General features: G+C 41.3%; 1 protein-coding gene across 3 annotated transcripts in view; it reads right to left on the minus strand.

Moving 5' to 3' along the window:
• The window catches only part of DROSHA (drosha ribonuclease III), a 478,288-nt gene that overhangs the window by 241,038 nt on the left and 214,115 nt on the right, over window positions 1-23,135 (minus strand). For all 3 annotated transcript variants that reach the window (XM_040353574.1, XM_040353573.1, XM_040353575.1), the window contains 2 exons: window positions 3,012-3,181; window positions 613-737 (listed from right to left, as the gene is read on the minus strand). In XM_040353574.1, coding sequence (XP_040209508.1) covers window positions 613-737; window positions 3,012-3,181 — 295 coding nt within the window. The remainder of the gene's footprint in view (window positions 1-612; window positions 738-3,011; window positions 3,182-23,135) is intronic.

Consider the following 23,135-nt stretch of genomic DNA (forward strand, 5'->3'; position numbering starts at 1 on the left):
TCCTACACAGCCATTTCCATTTCAGTTAGTGTTTCAACTTACACATTAGCACTTGCTTGGTATAATTGGTTAATCGTACAAAGCATGCAAGTGTAAAAATTGAAGCCGTCTTGGAGTCAAAAGTATTTAGATGTTTCTTCTATTTGCTCACTTTGCATTGTGTAAATGAATAAGCGTGTCTTCACACCTGCATTAAGCCTTTGCACAGTACTGTGTGCATATTAGCATATTATATATATTACACACACATGTGTGTGTTTTTCTTGCTCATTTCTTGTACAGTTTTTAAATACATTTAGAACAGTTTTACTTGCCCAACAGAATTGCATTTAACTCAGACTCTATGAATGTCCAGCCTGTGCTGTGTGGTTACAACACATGTATTTATGAATACAAAGCTGCATTCATTATTTTTATAGCTGCCTGGAGTTCAGCTTTAATCATTCAATTGTTCATGTTTACTAATAACATGCCAAACACTTAAAATACTAATATATAGCAGGACTACAGTATATTTAATGAGAAGCATGAAGAACATCTCAAGTACAGAATTACATTTTTGATTCAGAACAAATATCATTTACTGTATGGTATGTAGAAAAAGAAACTTACTGTGGATCTCCAGCATAACTCAGCTGGGCAGGTCTTATACCAAAATGCACAATAATAGGGAAAGTAATCACTTCTGGGTTAAACTGCTCACGGTCAAGCTGATCAATTCGAACTGAGCTGGGTTTCTTAAAAACAAAAACAAAAAAAACAATTGGTATATGATTACAACATAGAGTTTGTATAACACCACATGGGACCTACATCTGTCAACACTAGTCTCTGCTTAACTTTTAAAGAGCTCCAGGAAGCCATTCTGGGGATTTCAGAGTTACTTCTTCAATGTCAGCTACAATACATGAATCATGAAAACACCAAGAATGGGGGTCTTGTGAACAAGTAAATCATTAAACTGTAGACAATTTTTAAGAATGTTTATTAGTAAATTGGTTTACTGAATTGCTGATATACAGTAAATGATATAAGTGAAACATTGTGAATCTCCCACAAACATGTTCTCAGTTTCACTTTAGTCATATAACATAATACATGCCCTTTAATGACCTGATTAAAGCTTTCAAGGGGGACTGTTACTTTAGAGTAAAAACAAACCTTCAAGAGAAAAAGGGTAATGTCTGATGTTTTTAATCAATAAGCGATTACTTAAATGAAATTATGGTTAAAGTGTACCAAAACCAATAAACAAAACTGTCATACATTGCAGCTTACCAGTCCTTAACCACTTCAATACAGGGCACTTCCCCCCTTCCTTGCCCAGGACAATTTTCAGGTTTGAATGACAATTGCGCGGTCATGCAACACTGTACCCAAACTAAATTTGTATATTTTTCTTCTCACAAATAGAGCTTTCTTTTGGTGGTATTTTATGTGTTATACAATTCTGTTTTCTCCTTCACTGATGGGCACTGATGAGGCTGCACTAACGACTGATGAGGGGGCACTAATATGTTGAATTGATGGGCACTGACAGGCAGCACTAATAGGCACTGACAGGTGGCACTAATAGATGGCACTGATGATGAGGTACTGACAGTCATTACTGATGGGCACTGATTTACATCTGTTTAGTTCAATGACATGCATTGCTGATGGACACCGATTGGCACTTACTGATTAGCAGCTGTGGTGGGCACCTCTGATGGGGGCTGCGCTGATAATCAATGCACTGATTATTAGCTCAGACCCCCCCTCTAACAGGAGAGATGCTGATTGGCTCCCCCTGTCAGTGCGAACGGAGGAAAGACGTTTACCGCCACTTCCTGGTTACACGCTGTAATCAGCTGTGATTGGTCACATCTGATCACGTGGTAAAGAGCCTACATCATGAGCTCTTTACCACGATCGGAGCTGCTGTGTGTCAGAGTGAAACACCACACCACCAATCACTGCGCGGCGCGCTATTGTGGCTTATCCTGTTGGATGCCATATGACCGCCGGGCCGTCATTCTTCTATAGGCCAGGCGGGAAGTGGTTAAAGTAGAACTATAGGCAAAACAATTTTTCCCCCCATTTTGGATTTTGTAAGGGATGGTGATAACCCTTGTCAGATTTTTTTTTTTGCCATCTGTGTCCCATTGTGGAGATTTCCCATCACTTCCTGTGTCATAGACACACTGAAAGTGAGGGGAAATCTCTGCAAATTAGGGGAATTCCTTCAGGACCCTCAGGTCACCAGAACTAGTGCCCGCATTGGAAGATTTGTCCATAACTTGAGACCACGAGACGGAAAGTGTATCGGGACTACACCTCTGTACATAGCACATATCTGGACTATAGAACATACAGTGCCTTAAAAAGTCCTGACCTCAACCTTTGGGATTCCCATAGACACACTCCTAAACCTTGTGGACAGCCTTCCCAGAACTGAGATGTTTTGCCTTGCATGTCTATTTTAGACTGAATGTGCTGTTTTACAAGGTTAGGGTTCACATATACTTTAAACCCAGCGACTGTGAAGCAGGATGGAAAAAGGGCCTTGAGATGACATGTGTTATTAAATCTGGAGGCTAGCGGGTCTACATGAAGAGTCCCCCATTTTTAACATATCAGATTTAAGATGTCTAGGTGAAGGGCCCATTCCCCTTGATCTAGGCAGTGGTGGCTGAGGTAGTCTTCTTTCTAGTTGTCCACTCATGGGCTGTTCTTGCGGAGTGTGTGTGGGTCAAGTGCTGCAGAGGAAGGAACCAGAGTGTAGCAGGGGACCAGGCAACCAAAAAACCCAGAAGTCAGTTGAATGTCAAAAAGCTTTCAGCAAGTTTTTTTTTTCCAAGATTTTTTGCAAGGTTATCTCTAAAAGTCAGTGCAGCTCGGTGGCGGGACAAACAAGTACTATTGTTTTACATCATGACAGTCTTTATGCATAGGAGTGCTATGAGAGAAACCACTAATACACAAGGCTTTGTGAGCCCAAACAAAAAACAAAAAGCCTCAAATAAACTTACCATTACAGGGTTAGTGACAATCATTCCTTTGCATTCTTCTGCATATTTTTGCCACTCTAGCTCCTCCCACTGGAGCATGTTTGCAATTTCTTCTTCTGGAACCAATGCTTTGTTACTTCGAATCAAATTCAACAACACTTGGTGCATAGATAGAACTTCTTTACCCCCATCTGCAATGCACAACAGATAACACTTTTATTTAGAGATGATCCAAGGAGAACGGGGCAGCGGTTTAACTGACACTGAATTATTTTGCGATCGACTAACACCCTGGTTTTGCAGCTCTGATTCATCTGTCCGGGATATACTGAATATATCACAAAACAATGAATATATTAACATAACTTTATGTATGTTCAAGGTTACAGATGACACGTTTTAAAATCTATATTTAACTCATGCTGACCATTATTTGTTATTTGGAGATTCTGAAAGTAGCAAAAACCTTACCAAAAAAACTGCATGCTGTCGACACTGAATAGGCTGTAGGATTTGTCTTGCAATGTGAAAATAAATAAATAAATATATATATATATATATATATATATATATATATATATATATATATATATATATATATATATATATATATATATATAAAAACACATCCCTTTGTAATATATTAAATATAGATCTATAGAGATTTTTTTTTATTTAAAAGGCTGTGTTTAACATACAAAACACAACATTTGTTTATTTTTCTTTCCTTTTTAAGAGGTATGAGAGCTTTATCAAATACTAATTTCATTAACACAATCTGATTTGTAACAACAAAGCAAAAACATTCTATTTTGCGAACACATACCATATACAGTAAAACACATAACTTAAAATTGGCATTTATTTTTAAATTCTGAAAATGCCATGAGAAAGTTATTTTTTGTGTGAATCTGGCATGCTGTTCTTATGACAGGCAACATAACTTAGCTTTATACACTGCACTAGAACATTTCACAGCAAGGTCCATTCAGGCAACCTTTTGAAATGTGGATGCTACTACTAGTGTTTGCATCTCACAAAAGATGTAATAGCAATAACTTAAATGTCGAAAAAAAATACATTTGCAATTACACAAAATATTCTTATTGTGTAAAGACAAATTAATTGAACCATCTGAAATTTCATAAATCAGATTTGCATATAAAACTGGAAACATACATATGTACTGGATTTTCTCCTACTGAAGTAGAAGATGATTTGTAAGCCAGTGGGAAGCACTGAGTGCAATTTTCACCCTCTCCAGTTGTTTATCTGCACAGTTCTGCCTGTCTGTCATGTTTCTGCCTTATCATTCTGTGGTATTTTGTGCTGAATGCAGCTTCTTAAACACACCAGACCTGCTAAGCATATACAAATATATGCTGTACCTGATCTACCCTGTCATCCTTTATGCATAATAGCGATACAATTGCTGCAGCTGCTTAACAAACTCATTTCCCCTGAGTAAAAAGAATCAGAGACAAATGCTTGTCACATTTCTGTTCTTGTTCTGCCTTGAGCTTGCATATGGCACAGTAATGCTGTAAACTGACCGCTGTAATAACAGCTAGCAAACAAAAATATAATATATAGGATTGGGTATATGGTCATAATATATATATATATATTATATAACACATATATATATATACACACACACACACACACACAATGCTGTGGAAAAGTATTTGCCCCCTTCCTGATTTTTTGCATATTTCTCACACTTAAATGATTCAAATCAAACACATTTTAATAATATACAAAGATAACCCAAGTAAATCCAAGATGCAGTTTTAAAATTATTGTTTAATTTATTAATTGAAAAAACAAAACAAAAAAAAAACTGTTCAAACCTGCCTGGCCCTGCCTTAAAAAGTAATTGCCCCCTCACATGCTGAATCATGAATGAACTGTGATTAACCACAATTTTTTGGTAAAAAATTGTTAAATGTCACTTGCCACACCCAGGCCTGATTACTCCCAGACCTGTTGAAACAAAAAATCATTTACATAGAAGACGTCTGACACAGTGAAGCATGCTAAAAGATCTCAAAAAGCAAACACGGTGAGAGCCATTATCCAGAAATGGAGAAAACATGGAACGGTGGTGAACCTTACCAGGAGTTGCCTCCCAACCAAAATGACAAAAAGAGCACAACAACAACTCATCCAGGAGGTCATAAAATAACCCAGAACAACAACAAAAGAACTGCAAGCCTCACTTGCCTCAGGTAAGAACAGTGTTCATGATTCAACAAAAAGAAAGAGACTGGACAAAAATGGCACCCATGGGAGAGTTCCAAGGCCAATGCCATTGCTGACCAAAAACACAAAGGCTCATCTCACATTTACCAAAAAAACAACTTGATGTTATCCCCAAAACTTTTAGGCAAATATTCTGTGGACTGATGAGATAAAAAAAATTACTTTTTGGAAGGTGTGCACCCCGTTACATCTGGCATTAAACGAATACAGTATTTCATAACAAGAATATCATACCAACAGTCAGACATGGAGATGGTAGCGTTATGGTCTGGGACTGCTTTGCAGCTTCAGAACCTGGACAACTTACCATAATTGATGGAACCATGAATTCTGAGCTTTTTTTTTTTAAATATCAAACATGTCCTACTCCTATTTACCTGCTCTGTGAAAGGGTTTTTGTACAGAGCAGCTCAGATCCTTCTCTTCTCAGGTCCCATGCCTGTTTTTCTGAACCAGAGCTCTGTGTGTCCAATCACACACTGAGCCTTGCCTTGGCCCCATCTCCTAATTAGCTCACTGGCTGTGATTGACAGCACTGGGAGCCAATAGCTCCCACCGCTACAGAAAGCCAATCAGCAGTGCAAGTTCCTGGAGAGACGAGGCTCTCGTGGACTTCACTGGATCGAGAGGGGGCTCATGTTAGTATAGGGGGGCTGCTGCACACAGAAGTTTTTTCTTTACCTTCATGCATAGAATACATGAAGGTAAAAACCCTTGTACCTTTACACTTAAAAAAAAAGTAACTTTTAAGGCGGTGCCTCCAAGCGGCTGACAGATGGAGAGAAGCGGGTACAGTTAGACCCTATGAAAACATCAGCTTTAACATGTAGACTGTAAGCCAATTTGACTGTTGTGTCAAAGTGAGATATCTTGCTCAGTCTGGTAGTAGTCTGAACTAACTAATAAGGCAAGTTGTAGGCAAGATGTTGATTTTTATACTGATTTTTGAAAAGTCTATAACATTTTGATGTTTTTATACATGCTTAATTTTGTTAGTTTTATTTACTCAGCTGCATCTATTAGACTCCTTTCACACTGAGGCAGTTTTCAGGCGTTTTAGCGCTAGAAATAGCCTCTAAAAAGCTCATAAAACTGCATCCCTTTCAGTGCAATGAGTACTTTCACACTGGGGCGATTCGCTTGCGGAACATTAGAAAAAGTCCTGCAAGCAGCATCTGGGGCGGGTTGGGAGAGCTATAAATAGTGCTCCTAAAATGCACCTGAATATTGAAATTAATGGGCAGCGCTTCCAAAGCACATTAAAAGCGCATAAAAACTGGACGTTTTCCCTTTTAAAAAAAAAAAACGCCTAAAAAGTGCTACAAAAACACTGCAAAAACCGCCAGAGCTTTAGCAGCGCTGCAGTGTGAAAGGGGTCTTAAATGGCTTTTGATTCACAGGGAAAATCTAATAAGTCTAATATTTTCCATTTGCTTTTTAAAGTTGCTACTTTGGCAAAGTTTCCTAGGACTTCAAAAGGTGTGTTCAGTGATGCTGTTACGAGAAAAATTGCGGCGTTGAAATATCACCTGAAGGGAAACATCAGGAACCTCATCAGAATACCACAAATAAACTTTTATGTCATTAATGTCATTTACCACAGTTAACACCCCTTTCTATTCTCTGTGTTGTAGTTTTTGTATATTTACATGATAATAAAGTTTTGTTGTATTGTACTGTACTGTGTTATTGTTTTTTTTTTCCCAAATGTTTGCTGGTTTTATAGGCCTACAATATATAAAATACAATATATAAATGCACAGCATTTCAGAATGTAATAAGAATGTATTTTTTTAAATTTTGCATTCAGAAGTACATTTACATTTATATTTAAAATATATATATTTTTTTTAAATTCTTAATATATTTTACCCAAATATATTGACATATATTTGAAATACTACAATTTTGGCCATATTCAATATATTTTAAAAATATATTTCAATATATTTGTGAATATAATATTGAATATAATTTGAAATGCAAATATATTCATAGATACATGTTAAATGTACTTCTGAATACATTTAGCAATATATTTTTGCAGCCATAAATATATTGCAAAGTGCATTTTGGAATGTGTTGTCAATATATTTATAAATATATGTTAGATGTACTTCTAAATGCATTTAGCAATATATTTGTGAATGTATTCAGAAATACAGTGCCTTGCGAAAGTATTTGGCCCCCTTGAACTTTGCAACCTTTTGCCACATTTCAGGCTTCAAACATAAAGATATAAAACTGTATTTTTTTTTGAAGAATCAACAACAAGTGGGACACAATCATGAAGTGGAACAAAATTTATTGGATATTTCAAACTTTTTTAACAAGTAAAAAACTGAAAAATTGGGCGTGCAAAATTATTCAGCCCCCTTAAGTTAATACTTTGTAGTGCCACCTTTTGCTGCGATTACAGCTGTAAGTCGCTTGGGGTATGTCTCTATCAGTTTTGCACATCGAGAGACTGAAATTTTTGCCCATTCCTCCTTGCAAAACAAAAGCTCAGTGAGGTTGGATGCAGAGAGTTTGTGAACAGCAGTTTTCAGTTCTTTCCACAGATTCTCGATTGGATTCAGGTCTGGACTTTGACTTGGCCATTCTAACACCTGGATATGTTTATTTGTGAACCATTCCATTGTAGATTTTGCTTTATGTTTTGGATCATTGTCTTGTTGGAAGACAAATCTCCGTCCCAGTCTCAGGTCTTTTGCAGACTCCATCAGGTTTTCTTCCAGAATGGTCCTGTATTTGGCTCCATCCATCTTCCCATCAATTTTAACCATCTTCCCTGTCCCTGCTGAAGAAAAGCAGGCCCAAACCATGATGCTGCCACCACCATGTTTGACAGAGGGGATGGTGTGTTCAGGGTGATGAGCTGTGTTGCTTTTACGCCAAACATAACATTTTGCATTGTTGCCAAAAAGTTCGATTTTGGTGTCATCTGACCAGAGCACCTTCTTCCACATGTTTGGTGTGTCTCCCAGGTGGCTTGTGGCAAACTTTAAACACTTTTTATGGATATCTTTAAGAAATGGCTTTCTTCTTGCCACTCTTCCATAAAGGCCAGATTTGTGCAGTATACGACTGATTGTTGTCCTATGGACAGAGTCTCCCACCTCAGCTGTAGATCTCTGCAGTTCATCCAGAGTGATCATGGGCCTCTTGGCTGCATCTCTGATCAGTCTTCTCCTTGTATGAGCTGAAAGTTTAGAGGGACGGCCATGTCTTTGTAGATTTGCAGTGGTCTGATACTCCTTCCATTTCAATATTATTGCTTGCACAGTGCTCCTTGGGATGTTTAAAGCTTGGGAAATCTTTTTGTATCCAAATACGGCTTTCAACGTCTCCACAACAGTATCTTGGACCTGCCTGGTGTGTTCCTTGTTCTTCATTAAGCTCTCTGTGCTTTAAATGGACCTCTGAGACTATCACAGTGCAGGTGCATTTATACGGAGACTTGATTACACACAGGTGGATTCTATTTATCATCATTAGTCATTTAGGTCAACATTGGATCATTCAGAGATCCTCACTGAACTTCTGGAGAGAGTTTGCTGCACTGAAAGTAAAGGGGCTGAATAATTTTGCACGCCCAATTTTTCAGTTTTTTATTTGTTAAATAAGTTTGAAATATCCAATAAATTTTGTTCCACTTCATGATTGTGTCCCACTTGTTGTTAATTCTTAAAAAAATAATAATAATACAGTTTTATATCTTTATGTTTGAAGCCTGAAATGTGGCAAAAGGTCGCAAAGTTCAAGGGGGCCGAATACTTTCGCAAGGCACTGTATATGTTAAATGTACTTCTGAATGCATTTAGCAATATATATCTGAATATATTCACAATGCATTCCAAAATGCACGTTGCAATATATTTATGGTTGCATAAATACATTGCTAAATGCATTCAGAACTACATTTAACATATATTTATGAATATATTTGCAACATATTTAACAATGCATTCCAAAATATATTTCCCATATATTCACATATTGAAATATATTTTTGAAATATATTGAATATGGCCAAAATTGTACTATTTCAAATATATGTCAATATATTTGGGAAACATATATTACAAATGTTTTTTTTAAATATATTTAAAATATATTTTTCTTCCACATGGGATATTGCAGAGATGTTTGCCAGGTACAACAGGTAGTCGTCCGCGTATAAGGACCATTTTTCCTCCAGGGGACCCACCCGGACACCTCTGACCCCAGAGTTCCTCTGCAGATGGGCGGCCAAAGGTTTGGGCGCCAGGGCGAACAACCCCAGGGACAGTGGGCAGCCCTGCCTAGTCCCCCTCCCCAGAAACAAATAAACCTGACAGAGTGCCGTTGGTGAGGACGCTCGCCCTGGGGTGAGCATATAGCATTCGTATCCAGGAGAGGAAACGGGGGCCTAAGCCAAAACGAGATAAAACCGTCCAGAGGTAGCCCCACTCGACCGAGTCAAAGGCCTTCTCAGCGTCGAGTGAGGCCATGTCCAAGCCCGCAACCGCCATGTGGGTGTGTAAGCAACGCAAGTTTATATCCGTGCCATGGCCTGGCATAAAGCCTGTCTGAACCAGATGGACCAAGGCTGCGATAACAGTATTTAAGCAGTTGGCGAGCACCTTTGCGAATATTTTAGCATTGACGTTGAGGAGAGAGATGGGCCGGTAGGAGGAACAGAGGGTGGGGTCCTTACCAAGCTTAGGGATGACCACTATTACCGCGTCACTCATTGAGTCTGGGAGAACTCCGGACTCCGACACCCAAGACAAAATGGACTGTAGTCTAGGGCCAAGATCCTCCATATAGTTTTTTATAAAACTCAACCGGGAACCCGTCTGGTCCCAGAGTCTCCCCCCCTGCATCATCTTCAACGCACACGGGATCTCTTCTAGTTTAATTGGGGCATCTAATATTTTTGCCGAAGAGGGAGTAAGGACGGTGACATCAACAGCCTCAGAATAATCAATTAAGTCAATTTGTTCATAGGCTACTCTGGAGCTATAGAGCCGCCGGTAGTAGGTGGCGAAGCATTGGTTAATTTCCCGAGGGGTAGAGTAAGAAACCCCATCGTGATCCAAGACCCGGGTGATGGTGTTAACCTTTGATTGTTCCCCGGACAGCCAGGCCAGGAGTCTGCCCGTCCTTTTTCCCTGTTCAAAAACACGCTGCGACTGGTGGAGTAATTGTTTTTCCGTCAGAGATGTCCGCAGTAGGAGAGTCTGCTGAGTCAACAACTGAAGTCGGGCAAAGTGGTGAGGATCCCGGGTCCTAACATAGAGGGCCTCCTTTCTACACGCGTCACCCTCAACTCTAGTAAGGTCCACCCTGCGCTCCCTCCGCACTGCGGCTATGATCGACTGATAGTGCCCCCTGGAGGAGGCCTTGAAGCGTCCCACACATAGGTCTCCGCAGCCGTACCTGGGTTGTCAGTCTAATATTGTTGAAGGGTCTCATGGAACCGGGGCTCCACCTCCGCATCTGTTATCCAGAATCTGGAGTAGTTAGTACAGGTAGGGGGGACTTGAGAAGCTCCGGTGCACTTGTGGTGCTCCAGCGTCGGCAACAGAGTCTGTCGGGGACAAGGTGGGAAAGGGAGACCAGTAACTCAGCTTGGGGAAAGGGGGAGATACACAAACCAAAGGCACCCCGCCACCCGCCCCCCCCCCACCCAGCAAAGGGGAAACCTGTAGCCACCAGGACACCAGAGTCAACCAGGGATGGTCAGATGACCAGGCCCAAAGTGTAGTCCCTTGAAGATTGCACCGTGACCCAGCACCTCCCAAGTAAAACAGCAGGGGCCCCCATGCGATATACTCACAGCCCTGAGCGTGAAAAACAAATGTGAAGGAACTCAGCGCGGCAGAGTCTCTACCCAGGCCACTGCATCTTTGAGGGATGTGAAGAACTGCATGTGTTCGCCATCTTGCATCCTCAGTTTAGCAGGAAATAGCATGCTGTATTTGATCCCTTTCTCCCAGAGCAGAGCACGGACATGGTCGAAGAACTTATGCTGGCGTTGCGTCTCCACCGTCTGGAAATATAAGAAGCCGGGTGTTGTCAAACTTCAGCTCCCGGTAATGGAGGAGCTTAAAGATGAAAGTGCGCGGTGGCGCTCCCTCTGTTCACCGGCATGTGATGAGCCTGCTTAATAGAGAAGTGCAGGGAGAAGCAGCTGCTCCATGAAAGTGACAGGATCTGCGCCCTCCGGCAGGCCCAGGACCCACAAGTTGTTTGTGCCAGTTCCGGTTCTCGGCATCCTCTGCTTTGTTCTCCAGAACTTTCACCCTGGATTTTAGGGACATCAAGTCGGAGGGATGAGCTCTCTGGGTGTCTTCCATGCCGGAGACCCTTCTCTCCACCTCTATCACCCACTCACGGAACGCATTAATATGCTGGTGGATGAGGGCCGTCTCGATCTGGACGTGGTCAATCTTAACGGTAAAGGTAGATTGGCAGTTTGCGATAGCCAGCACGGCTTCCTTCTGAGCTTCCATGCAGCAGGCTGAGGGGGAAGCAGTAGGCCCAAGTTTTGGCGGAGTATGCACAGCAGCAGTATTCTGTCTCCTCCGACCTCCGGGCCTGGTCCCCCGCATACCCAGGGGCACAGGAAGGCAGGGCAGGTGTTATGAAGGTGAGTTGCGGTGGTTCCACACCAAGATTAAATAAGGATCAGAATCCGGAACGGGAGCTCTGGAGTTACACGTCCGCTCCCATCGCCATCTTGGACACGCTTCACTTGTATCAGTTTAAATCAAACTATCTTAGAGTCTGTTCATGTCCAGAAAAAAAAGCAGCAAAGGACTGTATCCATTTCTGTTTAAATATGATGGATCAGAGGTAAACTGATGTAAACAAATTCTGTTTATACCAGGGCCACCAGGCACATGCTGAACAGACACGGATATCAACAAACCTGTGTCCCATTTTGCTTCGATTCAGCAGGGAATCTAGTCATGGATCTCCTGCTGATCAGAGAGGACATTGTTCCCTGTGAAAGGAGTCTACTACAAGAGGTGTTTTACTGGCAGGATTACCACGTGGAAAAAAAAAAAAAGAGAAAAAAAGCCTAAAGAATAAATTATGCTTCCACCACATCTAATGCCGCGTACACACAATCATTTTTTCGGCATAAAAAAAACAAAGTTTTTCGACATGTAGAAAAAACGACGTTTTTTCCAACTTCATCATTAAAACGACGGTGCCCACACACCATTGTTTTTAAAAAATGCTCTAGCAAAGCACGGTGACGTACAACACGTACAACAGCACTACAAAGGGGAAGTTCCATGCGGATGACGCCACCCTTGGGGCTGCTTTAGCTGCTTTTCTGTCTGTTACAGCGTGATGAATGTGCTTACTCCATTATGAATGGTAGTTTTACCAGAACGAGCGATCCCGTCTCATAACTGGCTTCTGAGCATGCGCAGGTTTTTAACGTCGTTTTAGCCCACACACGATCATTTTTTACAACCCGAAAAACAACATAGTTTAGAACGTCGTTAAAAAATGCAGCATGTTCGGAAAAAAAAAAATTGTCGTTTTTCAGAACACGAAAAATTATGTGAAGCCCACACACGATCATTTTAAATTACATTTTTTTTTAAACGTTTTTTTCATGTGGAAAAATGATCGTGTGTACACGGCATAAGGATTGGTAAGCTGTAATATATACATTTTTTTCCCCACCAATGTCAGTGCATTAATTGTATACGTTTTGTTATTATACTACACATAGTGCTTCTGTTTAATTTGCTTGTATGCTTTATTTTGTGATCCCTTACACTGATACACATGAAGATGTATGTAATGCATTTTCAGTGAGCATATTTTCTTTTACCAATGTTCTACTTCTTTGTTTTACATGTTTCTGTATCATTTTTACATTACTGTATTGCATATATACATTGATCTGTATATTATCCTCCCCCCAGTCGTGGCTGATTGTACATGTGAAGCACATAGTGTGTACATCGATCAAACAATGATACCTTGATGAAAGTTAAAGGTTATGACCAGCTACTCCAATTCTTACATTATGTCACCATAAATGGGAGTGGCTTCATCAATATAATTTATCACTTCAGTCGTAGGGGACCTCACACAAAACAAAAGAGACATACTTAAAGAATTTTGCAGTACAGAAGCTGAGAGAGCTAATGAAGCAATGGCTAAGCACTTAAACACAAAATTTGTCTCCCATCTTCTGTGACTAAAACTGACCACACACTAGTAGCTTTTTTTTTTTACAAAAAATTGTGCGACGATTCTCAGCACGCTAGTTGGCTTGATGAATGTTGTTTGAAAGAAGTTCAAAATTTCATTTGCTTTTAACATTCGATTTTGGAACAAATGGACTACCAAACAAAAACCACATATACTGTAAGAAATGTGTTTGAGGAAAAATTCCCATTATGTATCTTTGAATTTTCTAATCACTGCAATCAAAAACAAAATATCAATTTGACCCCGCTAACCATCAGAAAATTAAGCGTTCCTAAAAAGATACATTTAATACAAAATTTTAGACTTAATATGCTTACTGTTTTTATGGTTAAAATAATTCTAACCTTAATATCTTGCTAGAAGACCCCTGATCAATGCAAGACTTTTTGCATTTGGTGCATCAAAGCACTTGTCATAACAGGTTTCTTAACCAGTTCTGGACCGCCCACCACATATATACTGTGACAGGGTGGCCTGGCTGTACAAAATCACGTACAAGTATGTGATTTTGTGCACAAGCTCCAGGGCGCATGTGATGGTCGCCGGCCTCCCGTGATCGCTCTGGGAATGACAGAACGGTGGTCTGCTGAAGTAAACAAAGCAGACAATCTTTCTGCTAGACAGGAACAAAGATCTGTGCCTCCTGGTAATTGGGAACACAGATCTCTCTGTTCCTGCCGTGAGTCTGTCCCTCTGACAGTTAGTAAGCACACTGGGGGAACACCCCCAGTTATCCCCTTCCCTGCCAGTGTCATTTATACTGTGATTAGTGCATTTGTATAGCACTGATCACTGTATTGGTGTGACTGGTCCCCAAAAGGTGTCACTCGATGTCAGATTTGTCTGCCACAATGTTGCAGTCCTGCTAAGAATGGCAGATGACCACCATTACCAATAAAAAGTCCCTAAATCTACCCTCTATTTAGTAGACACTATCAATTTTGCGCAAGCCAATCAATATACACTTATTGGGATTTTTTTTTTACAAAATTATTTAGCAGAATACAAATTGGCCTAAATTAAGAAATGCATTTTTTTTTATTGGAAATGTTTTATAGCAGAAAGTAAAAAAATATTGTTTTTTGCATTTAAAATTGCCATTCTTTTTTTCTTTATAGCAGAAAAAATAAGAGCTGATCAAATACCACCAAAAGAAAGCTCTATTTGTGAAAAAAAAAAGGACATCAATTCTATTTGGTACAGCGTCACTAGTCCACGCAATTATTCTATCCTTCTGTCGGTCTATATCTGTCTGTCTGCTTGTCATACAAAAAAGTATACATAGTTCACGGTCATGGGAGTTGAGAGAGTACCTTTTTTTCTTATAAGTGAATATGTATATATGTATATATATATATATATATATGTATATATATATATATATATATATATATATATATATATATACACACACATATATATTTATCTATTATTTATTTATTAGCCGGGAAGTAATTGATACACATTGCAAATGAATACCCAATAAGTTCTGTGTCTGGTGTAAGCACAGCCTTGGCGTGCTTCTGCTATTGATTTTATGTGTTGTATTAAAAGCCTTTGGACATTATGAGGCCTTCTGGAGAAACATTTAGGGCTTTTATGGGACAGTTATGGATGTATCCAACTAGCTATTGAGGAAATGGGATAAAGCTATTGAGCAAACAAAAGCTTTTGGGAATACTTTAAAAGGCAATAATCTACAGGCATTATCCTGGCTATACCCATAAGTTATTGTCTGCAGCCAACTTTCTGTACATGAAAAGACAAACATATAGTTTTTTACATTTTCATTCCCACTTTTTTTGGATACCAACTTTCATTTGTCAAGGAAACACAATAATGTAGGCTTATTAAGTTGTGAGTGTTTTATAGAAATGTTCCATCATTGCCTGGTAGCTAAAATGACACAACAAAGAAGTATCATTTAATTAATAATGAAGATGATGCATTAAGGTATTCATCTGAATAGAGTGTATACTTCAGATCTAAACACAATTGCAAGATTTTTGAACTGGCCCAATCTAGGTGTCCTGAGAATGACATCCTGCATTATTCCCTTTAGAGCAGTGGTTCTCAACCTTTCTAGTGCCTTGACCCCTTGATAACATTTCCCAAGTTGTGGGGACCCCCAACAATAAAATTATTTTCGTAGCGTGGGTTGTCAGTACCCAAGGTAAGACAAGTAGTTTGCACCCCTAACCCACGGAAATTTAGCGCTCCCCGAGTCTCTTCCACCCGTACAGTATTAAAACCCCTTGTGGTACATTTTACCATGTACCACTCTCTATCTGTGTTCTTCTTTCTTTCCCTTTTATCTCTCTCTCTATCCTATCTTGTCCCCCATCCCTCTCTAGCTGCCTTTCTTGTACTTTCTCTTATTCTTTCTCTCCTTTTTCTTTGTTCCTCCCCTTCTATTCCTCTCCCTTCCATGTATTCTCTACTTTTATTCCTTCTCTTACTCCCTATTGGGGGGGGGGGAGTGGCAGTACTGGTGGGAAGTTGGGATGAGTGGCAGTGCTGGCGGGGAGTTCTGATCAGCCAACTTAGGTGCTCCTGATCAAGGTCATCTGCTGATCTGAGTAGTGGGGACTTTTAATGGCAACTATAATCACTGTGTCTCTGGCTTCACTTTTTCTCTGACTTTACGGTGTCTCGCAGCAGTGACACCTATGCCAAAATCAGGAGATGGGGTCTCCTCCAACCCCTCCCTCTTCACATTCCATACCACTCAGCTGACCTCTAGTCTCTGCCCCCCAGCCATGCCATGAACTTAATGGGCGACTGCGAAGAGGCCGAGTAGGTGGCTTCGAGCTCCAGGGATAGTCCTGCTGGGTGGCCGCGTAAAGCCTGGGAGAGCGGGGCGAGCTTCAGGAACAGCTAAGGATTTGGGGACCCCTGGCAAATTGTCATTCGACCCCCAAGGGGGTCCCGACCCCCCAGGTTGAGAACCACTGCTTTAGAGCTTCTGTAAACCCTACATAGGGTAAATAAGGCGTACTTTCAGTGAAAATACATTACAAGGTTTCCATTCCTCGTTCATCTTAAAAAAAAATCGAAACATATATAGTGTAGTTATTTATAGAATTATGAGCTCTTTTTCACATACAACCAATATCAACACTAGTTCCAAAAAATATGTATATGGCTATGTGTGCTTTTTTTTCAAAATCCAGCTCCCCTATGTACTAATAGAACATTAATGTACCTTTCACAGATCACTTCAGAAACTTCCTGGTATACAAACAGACAGAGGAACCAGAAAGACACAGGAAGGAGTTTATTCACAGCACCCCCCAGCATTCCTCCATGCATGGATTTGCCTGGATTCCCCAGCGTCCCTTCAGACGGGCTTAGGATGCATGCTAAATTCCCTGGGTTTCCATGCAGCCTACATGACACCCCTGATGAAGTGCACAAGACTGCCTGATTTTATACAGAGTGATTGGATTGTAGGTGTGTCCTCATATTATATAGTTTTTGTAAATCTAAAGGAGATTGTGTGCATAGATTGTACAATCAGATTGTACAGTGTATGGCCACATATATAAACCTAAAATTACCAAGTTGCGCTTTCAGTGTCATTAACCACTTTGAGCACACACTATTGACAAAATACATCTACAACGCGGCGCTCAATTGCTGGGAGGGCGTCCCTGGACGTCCTCCTGTTTCCTCCTTCCCCGCGTGCCCCCGAGGGTGCGCATCGGGGAAAATCTATGTTGGCCGTGTCTCTTGGACACGCCCAATCACAGATTGTGCTAAATGGCCAATCACAGCGGCCATTTAGCACTTGATCTTTGTGTCCAATGAGAGATGATCTCAAATGTAAACATGAGATCATCTCTTATTGCCGGCTCCCCTCCCCACACAGAGACCGTGTGTGAGGAGGGAGAGCTTCTGTGCTGCAGCTTGAGTGATAGTGAGCGAAAAAATACACAGTACATAGTGCCCACAGGACATATCAGTGCCATCTGCCATCAATGCCACCTGTCAGTGCCACGTGCCATCTGTTATCAGTGCCACATATCAGTGTCACATGTCATCACTGCCATGCATCAGGGTCATCAGTTCTGCGTATTAGTGCCATCTATCATCAGTACCACCTGTCAGTGCCACATGTCATCTGTTATCAGTGCCACCAGTGCCACGTATCAGTGCCATCAGTGTCACGTGTGCCTTCTGTCATCACCAACAATGGCTAGAAGATTAATTTCAGTTGAGGGGGTGTACGATATGCTTGCGGCCGACAGGAGCAAAGGGGAGCTCTATGCTTCGGATTCCTCCACAAATTCAGAAAGCCCCAACAGTGGAGGAGCTTAAAAAAAAAAAAAAAAATTCTGTATGGGACTAAACAAAAAAAAAAAAGAATTGCTTTCATATTGGTCATCCCGCCCCATCTACTACATGCCCATCTTTTCCTCAGTAATGCCCAGAACCAGATATCTCATGATTATAAGATTCCTACACTACAATGATAATACCCAGTGCCCTCCCCCAAAACGACCCAAAATTTTGATACGCGTATAAAGTTTGGCCGCTACTTAATATTTTTTTCTGAAATCTTCCCCCAATTGTTTACCTCAGACTAACACATATGCATGGGTGAGTCCCTTATCAAATTTTCTGACAGGCCGGGCTTAAAACAATTTATTCCCACCAAAAGGGCCCGCTATGGGGTGAAGCTTTATAAATTGTGCAGCCGAGCCACAGAGTACACATATGCTTTCATGGTATATGAAGGGAAGGACACCCAGCTGCATCCCCCTAATTGCCCAGACTACATGGGATCAAGTAGGAAAGTTGTTTGGGAACTCATAAACCCACTCCTGGAGAAAGGATACCATTTGTACGTAGATCATTTTTATACAAGTTTGCCCCTGTTCCGCAACCTTCACAGAAAGAACACTCCAGCATGCGGCACCGTACGGACGAACCGGAAGGGGCTTTCCTCAAAGCCTCGTCAACAAAAAGTTAAGAAGAGGGGAGGTGGCAAGTTTACGGAATGAGGAAATTCTGGCTGTGAAGTGGAGGGACAGAAGGGATGCCTACATGCTTTCTTTGATCCACAACAATACATTTGTTAAGATCACCGGGAGGAATGGGCCAATCCAAAAGCCAACATGTATTCACAAATACAATATGTTCATGGGGGTGTTGACTGAACCCTACCTTTCCACAAGACAAACATACCAGTGGTATAAAAAATTTGGCCATATACAACTCTTATGTAATCTATCGGAAATCCACTGAAAGACCCAAACCCTTCCTTTTCTACCAGGAGGAAATCCCCACTGCTCTTGTATACCTGAACGACCCACCAGAAAACATTAGATCCCAATGGGATTAGCAGACTCTCCGAATGTCACTTTGCTGATAAAATCCCTCCCAGACCAACGCCAGAAAAAATGCCCGGTGTGCACTCAAGGAGGAGTGAGAAGAGACACCACTTATCAATGCACCCAATGTCCTTCCCAACCAGGCCTCTGCATAGTTGACCATTTCCGCCGTTACCATACTTCAATAAATTATTAGTGAGGTATGGTAAACATAACCCTCACTTCCTGCCATTTACCTTCACAACCCTTATGCCTCTGCTTGCTCTTTAACTGACCCTGGCTTGTAATTAGACCACGCTTCTGCCTACCGATTCTGTTTATACCGCTGCCTGATTTGAAACTGACCCTGGACTGTTATTCGACCACGCTTCTGCCTACCGATTCTGTACATACCTCTGCCTGATCTGGAACTGACCCTGGAATGTTTGCCATGCTTTTTGCCTGCCTCTTGGACTGATCTTGTACCCTGCCAGTGGACTAGTGGGATTCATAACACATGGGTCTCACATATGTGAGGGGATCCAGAATTGTTTTTCTGGATGAAGAAAACTAGTTTTTTGTTTTCTCATTCCTAGATTATTGTCTGGAGAGTCAGAGGCTTCAAAAAGATTTGGGTGGGAGAAGCCTCTAATCCTGTCCCCATTCTGTCTTGGACGAGGCCCTACTTCTGCCTGTAGGACCTATGCCATCATGCCTCTGCCTGTCACATGAACTGACTACACCACATGAACCTGCCTACTACCAGGACCAATATTTTGGCACTGCTGACAATCTATGCCTGCACTGACCCTGGACTGTATATGGACAGTATCCCTGCCTGCTGCCTGTACTGACTATGGACAGTATTCCTGCCTGTTCAATTATGTTCACTTTTGCTGACCAAGTCTCTGCCTGCTGCCTGGACCAGTGCTATCCTCCTGGGACAACTGTGCTACTAAAACCACAGGTAATCTCTTGTTTACCCTTTGCTCAGCAGAATGTATGTTGTGGTGTAATTCTTGGTATGTGTCCCTAGAACACCTGATGGTGTTCCTTGCATGTTGGTCCTCTGTATGTGGCCAGGCTGTGTAAAAGTCTCACACATGTGGTATCGCCATACTCAGGAGGAGTAGCAGAATGTATTTTGGGGTGTAATTTTTACTATTTACATGCTATGTGTTGGAAATATCTTATAAATGAACAACTGTGTGTAACAAAAAAAAAACAGAAAAAACATGTGTCTGGAACATGTCTGGAAAAACATGAACCAATCAAAAGACTCATGATGCTTCATAGATTATACTTTGGGATGTTGGCTTTCCAACATTGGGTAATTTTGTGGGCGTTTCCATTGTCCTGGTGCTTAATTTATGCTCCTAGAATGCCTGAAAGTGCTATTTCAATATTGGGCCTCAGTATGTGGCCAGGCTGTGTAAAAGTCTCACACATCTGGTATCGCCATACTCAGGAGGAGTAGCAGAATGTATTTTGGGGTCTCATTTTTGCTATGTACATGCTATGTGTTGGAAATATCTTATAAATGAACAATATTGCATAAAAAAAAATGTGTTTTGGAAAAAAATGAACTGTTCAAAAGACTCATTGTGCCTCAGATTATACGTTGGTGTGTTAGCTTTCCAAAATGGGGTCACTTTGTGGGCGTTTCCATTGTCCTGGTGCTCCAGAACCTTCAAAAGTGTAATAGGCAATTAACAAGTTAGATGTGTAATTTATGCTCCTAAAACACCTGATGGTGCTCCCTGCATATTGGACCTCTCTATGTGGCTAGGTTGTGAAAAAGTCCCACACATGTGGTATCGCCATACTCAGGAGGAGTAGCAGAATGTATTTTGGGGCGTCATTTGTGGTATACACATGCCATGTGAGAGAAATAACTTATTACAATGTAAATTTTGTGGGGAGAAAAAAATCTTAATTTTGCAAAGAATTGTGGGAAAAAATTACATCATCAAAAACCTCACCATGCATCTTACTAAATACCTTGGAATGTCTACTTTTAAAAAATAGGTAATTTGGTGGGTATTTGTACTTTCCTGTTCGGGTCGCAAAAAAATGAGAAAGGCTACCAGTGTGATCATCTTTTTTATGATTTGTACCGCAGCTTGTAGACTGACTGACACAGACCAAATAATATCCACTAATTTGGGTTATTTTTACCAAAGATATGTAGCAGTATACATTGCGGCCAAAATGTATGTAGACAAATTAATAATTTGCAAAATGTTATCACAAACTAAGAAAAATGCATTTTTTTTTTTAAAAGTTTCCGTCTTTTTTTAGTTTATAGCGCAAAAAAAAAAAAAAAAACAGAGGTTATCAGATACCACCAAAAGAAAGCTCTATTTGTATGAAAAAAATGACAAAACATTCATTTGGGTACAGTGTTGCATGACTGAGTAATTGTCATTCAAAGTGTGAGAGCACTGAAAGCTGAAAATTAGTCTGGGAAGGAGGGGGGTTTAAGTGCCCAGTAGGCAAGTGAATAATTGTTAACAGCAAAGGAAACACAGAAGCAAACACACGTTGCCACATTAAATAACAGGTGACAAATGCAGTAAAAAATATGCATACAAAGTATCACACTGTCAGGATTCGTTCCCTTTCCGGTGGGTACAGAGTTCACTCACCTATCACGGTATCCGCATCCCCGCTAGCTTGGCGGATTTATACTCCAAGAATTTCCATCCTGCTCTTCTTCAGGTTCAAAAATGTTTTAAAGACTGGATGAGCTTGAATGTCTCCTGGTTCGGCCGGGCAGCACTGGTTAAAATGATAATTCTGCCCCGCATGCTTTATTTGATGCAGTCAATTCCTATTTCTCTGCCACCAGGCTTTTTTAAGTCTTACAAGAAGGCTTGCTCCGCCTTTCTATGGAGGGGTACCCAACCCCGCATACGATACTCTCGACTCACCTTACCTAAATCTGGTGGGGGAATTGGTCTCCCAGATATTCAAAAATATCATAACGCCTGTCATCTTACGAGAATCGCCGATTGGAACATCCATGCCTCGAAAAAACTGCGAGTACTCCTTGAAAACGCCTTTTCTCCAGGGCCCTTGCATCTACTTCCATGGTTGCCTTCTAAGAACTGGCCCCACTCCTTACTGGCAAATCCGCTTACCTATCCTTCGCTCCTGACTTTCAAGAAAGCCTTGCTATCTGGGGCCTCGCCCTCTCTCTCGAGCCCTTTGACGACTCTCCGGGGGAACCCGGACTTTCCACCAGGATTATCTGGGGAATTTTTGAAAAGGAATGGCCCTTTGAAGATGTACTAGCACTCCAGTTTTATTCTGCTGGGAAGCCCTTGTCTTTCGAAGCCTTGCAATCTTTAACTAAGACTCCCTCTTTATCCTTCTGGACCTACAGACAAATCCAACATTTTCTTACAACTACGGCTAATCAGTCCCTCTGGACACGACACCTTACACCTTTTGAATCCTTGTGCCACCGTAAGATGCCACAAAGACATCTAATCTCCCTTTTATACACCCTTCTTGTGGAAACCCCATCTCAGACTCCCACCCCTTCTCAGCTTTCCTGGAATAGAGAGCTCCAGACATCCCTGTCAGTGGGGGATTGGAACACTATCTATGAATATGCTCACAAAGGCTCCACGAATGTTGCCATTCAAGAGAACGGTTACAAGGTGATCACTAAGTGGTATAGGACTCGCGCCTCCACAAATTCTCCCCCAGTATTCCTGACACCTGTTGGAGGTGTGGAGAAGGGGTGGGAACAATGCTCCATGTGTGGTGGGAGTGTAGACTCTTACAACCTTTTTGGGAGGAAGTTCACAGCCTCATCTCACATATCACCACTTACACTCTGGACTATACTCCTTCCCAGTTTCTATTGCACCATACGTCGATACCCACAAAAGAGTATTTCAAATCATTAGCCATGCATATGGTCAATGCTGCCAGACTTTGTGTTCCCCGACATTGGCGCTCTACCACCGTTCCGACGGTCAGGGAGTGGCTCGCGCAGGTTTCCTCCATAAAAGACATGGAGGAATTGATCTTCATCTCGCAGGATAGAATGCATAAATGTTACCCCATTTGGGCTTGCTGGAATCACTTTGTCACAACTGAATGCTACTGTCGGTGTGTCTCCTAGATTGTAGGCCACGGTGGGCCTCATCCCTTTTGTGCCGTGGGGGGGGGGGCTGGCGCGGATCCACTCCTTCCCACTCTGTTTTTTCCCCTTATGGTACCTATCTGCCCCCACCCCTTCCCCTCCCTCACTCCCTCCCTCACTCTTCTTACCCCCTTCCTTCTCTTGCTTCTCTTTTCGGGCACCTGGCCCTTATGCTGT

The sequence above is a fragment of the Rana temporaria genome, chromosome 5, assembly GCF_905171775.1.
Source record: "Rana temporaria chromosome 5, aRanTem1.1, whole genome shotgun sequence".
Lineage (NCBI taxonomy): Eukaryota > Metazoa > Chordata > Amphibia > Anura > Ranidae > Rana > Rana temporaria.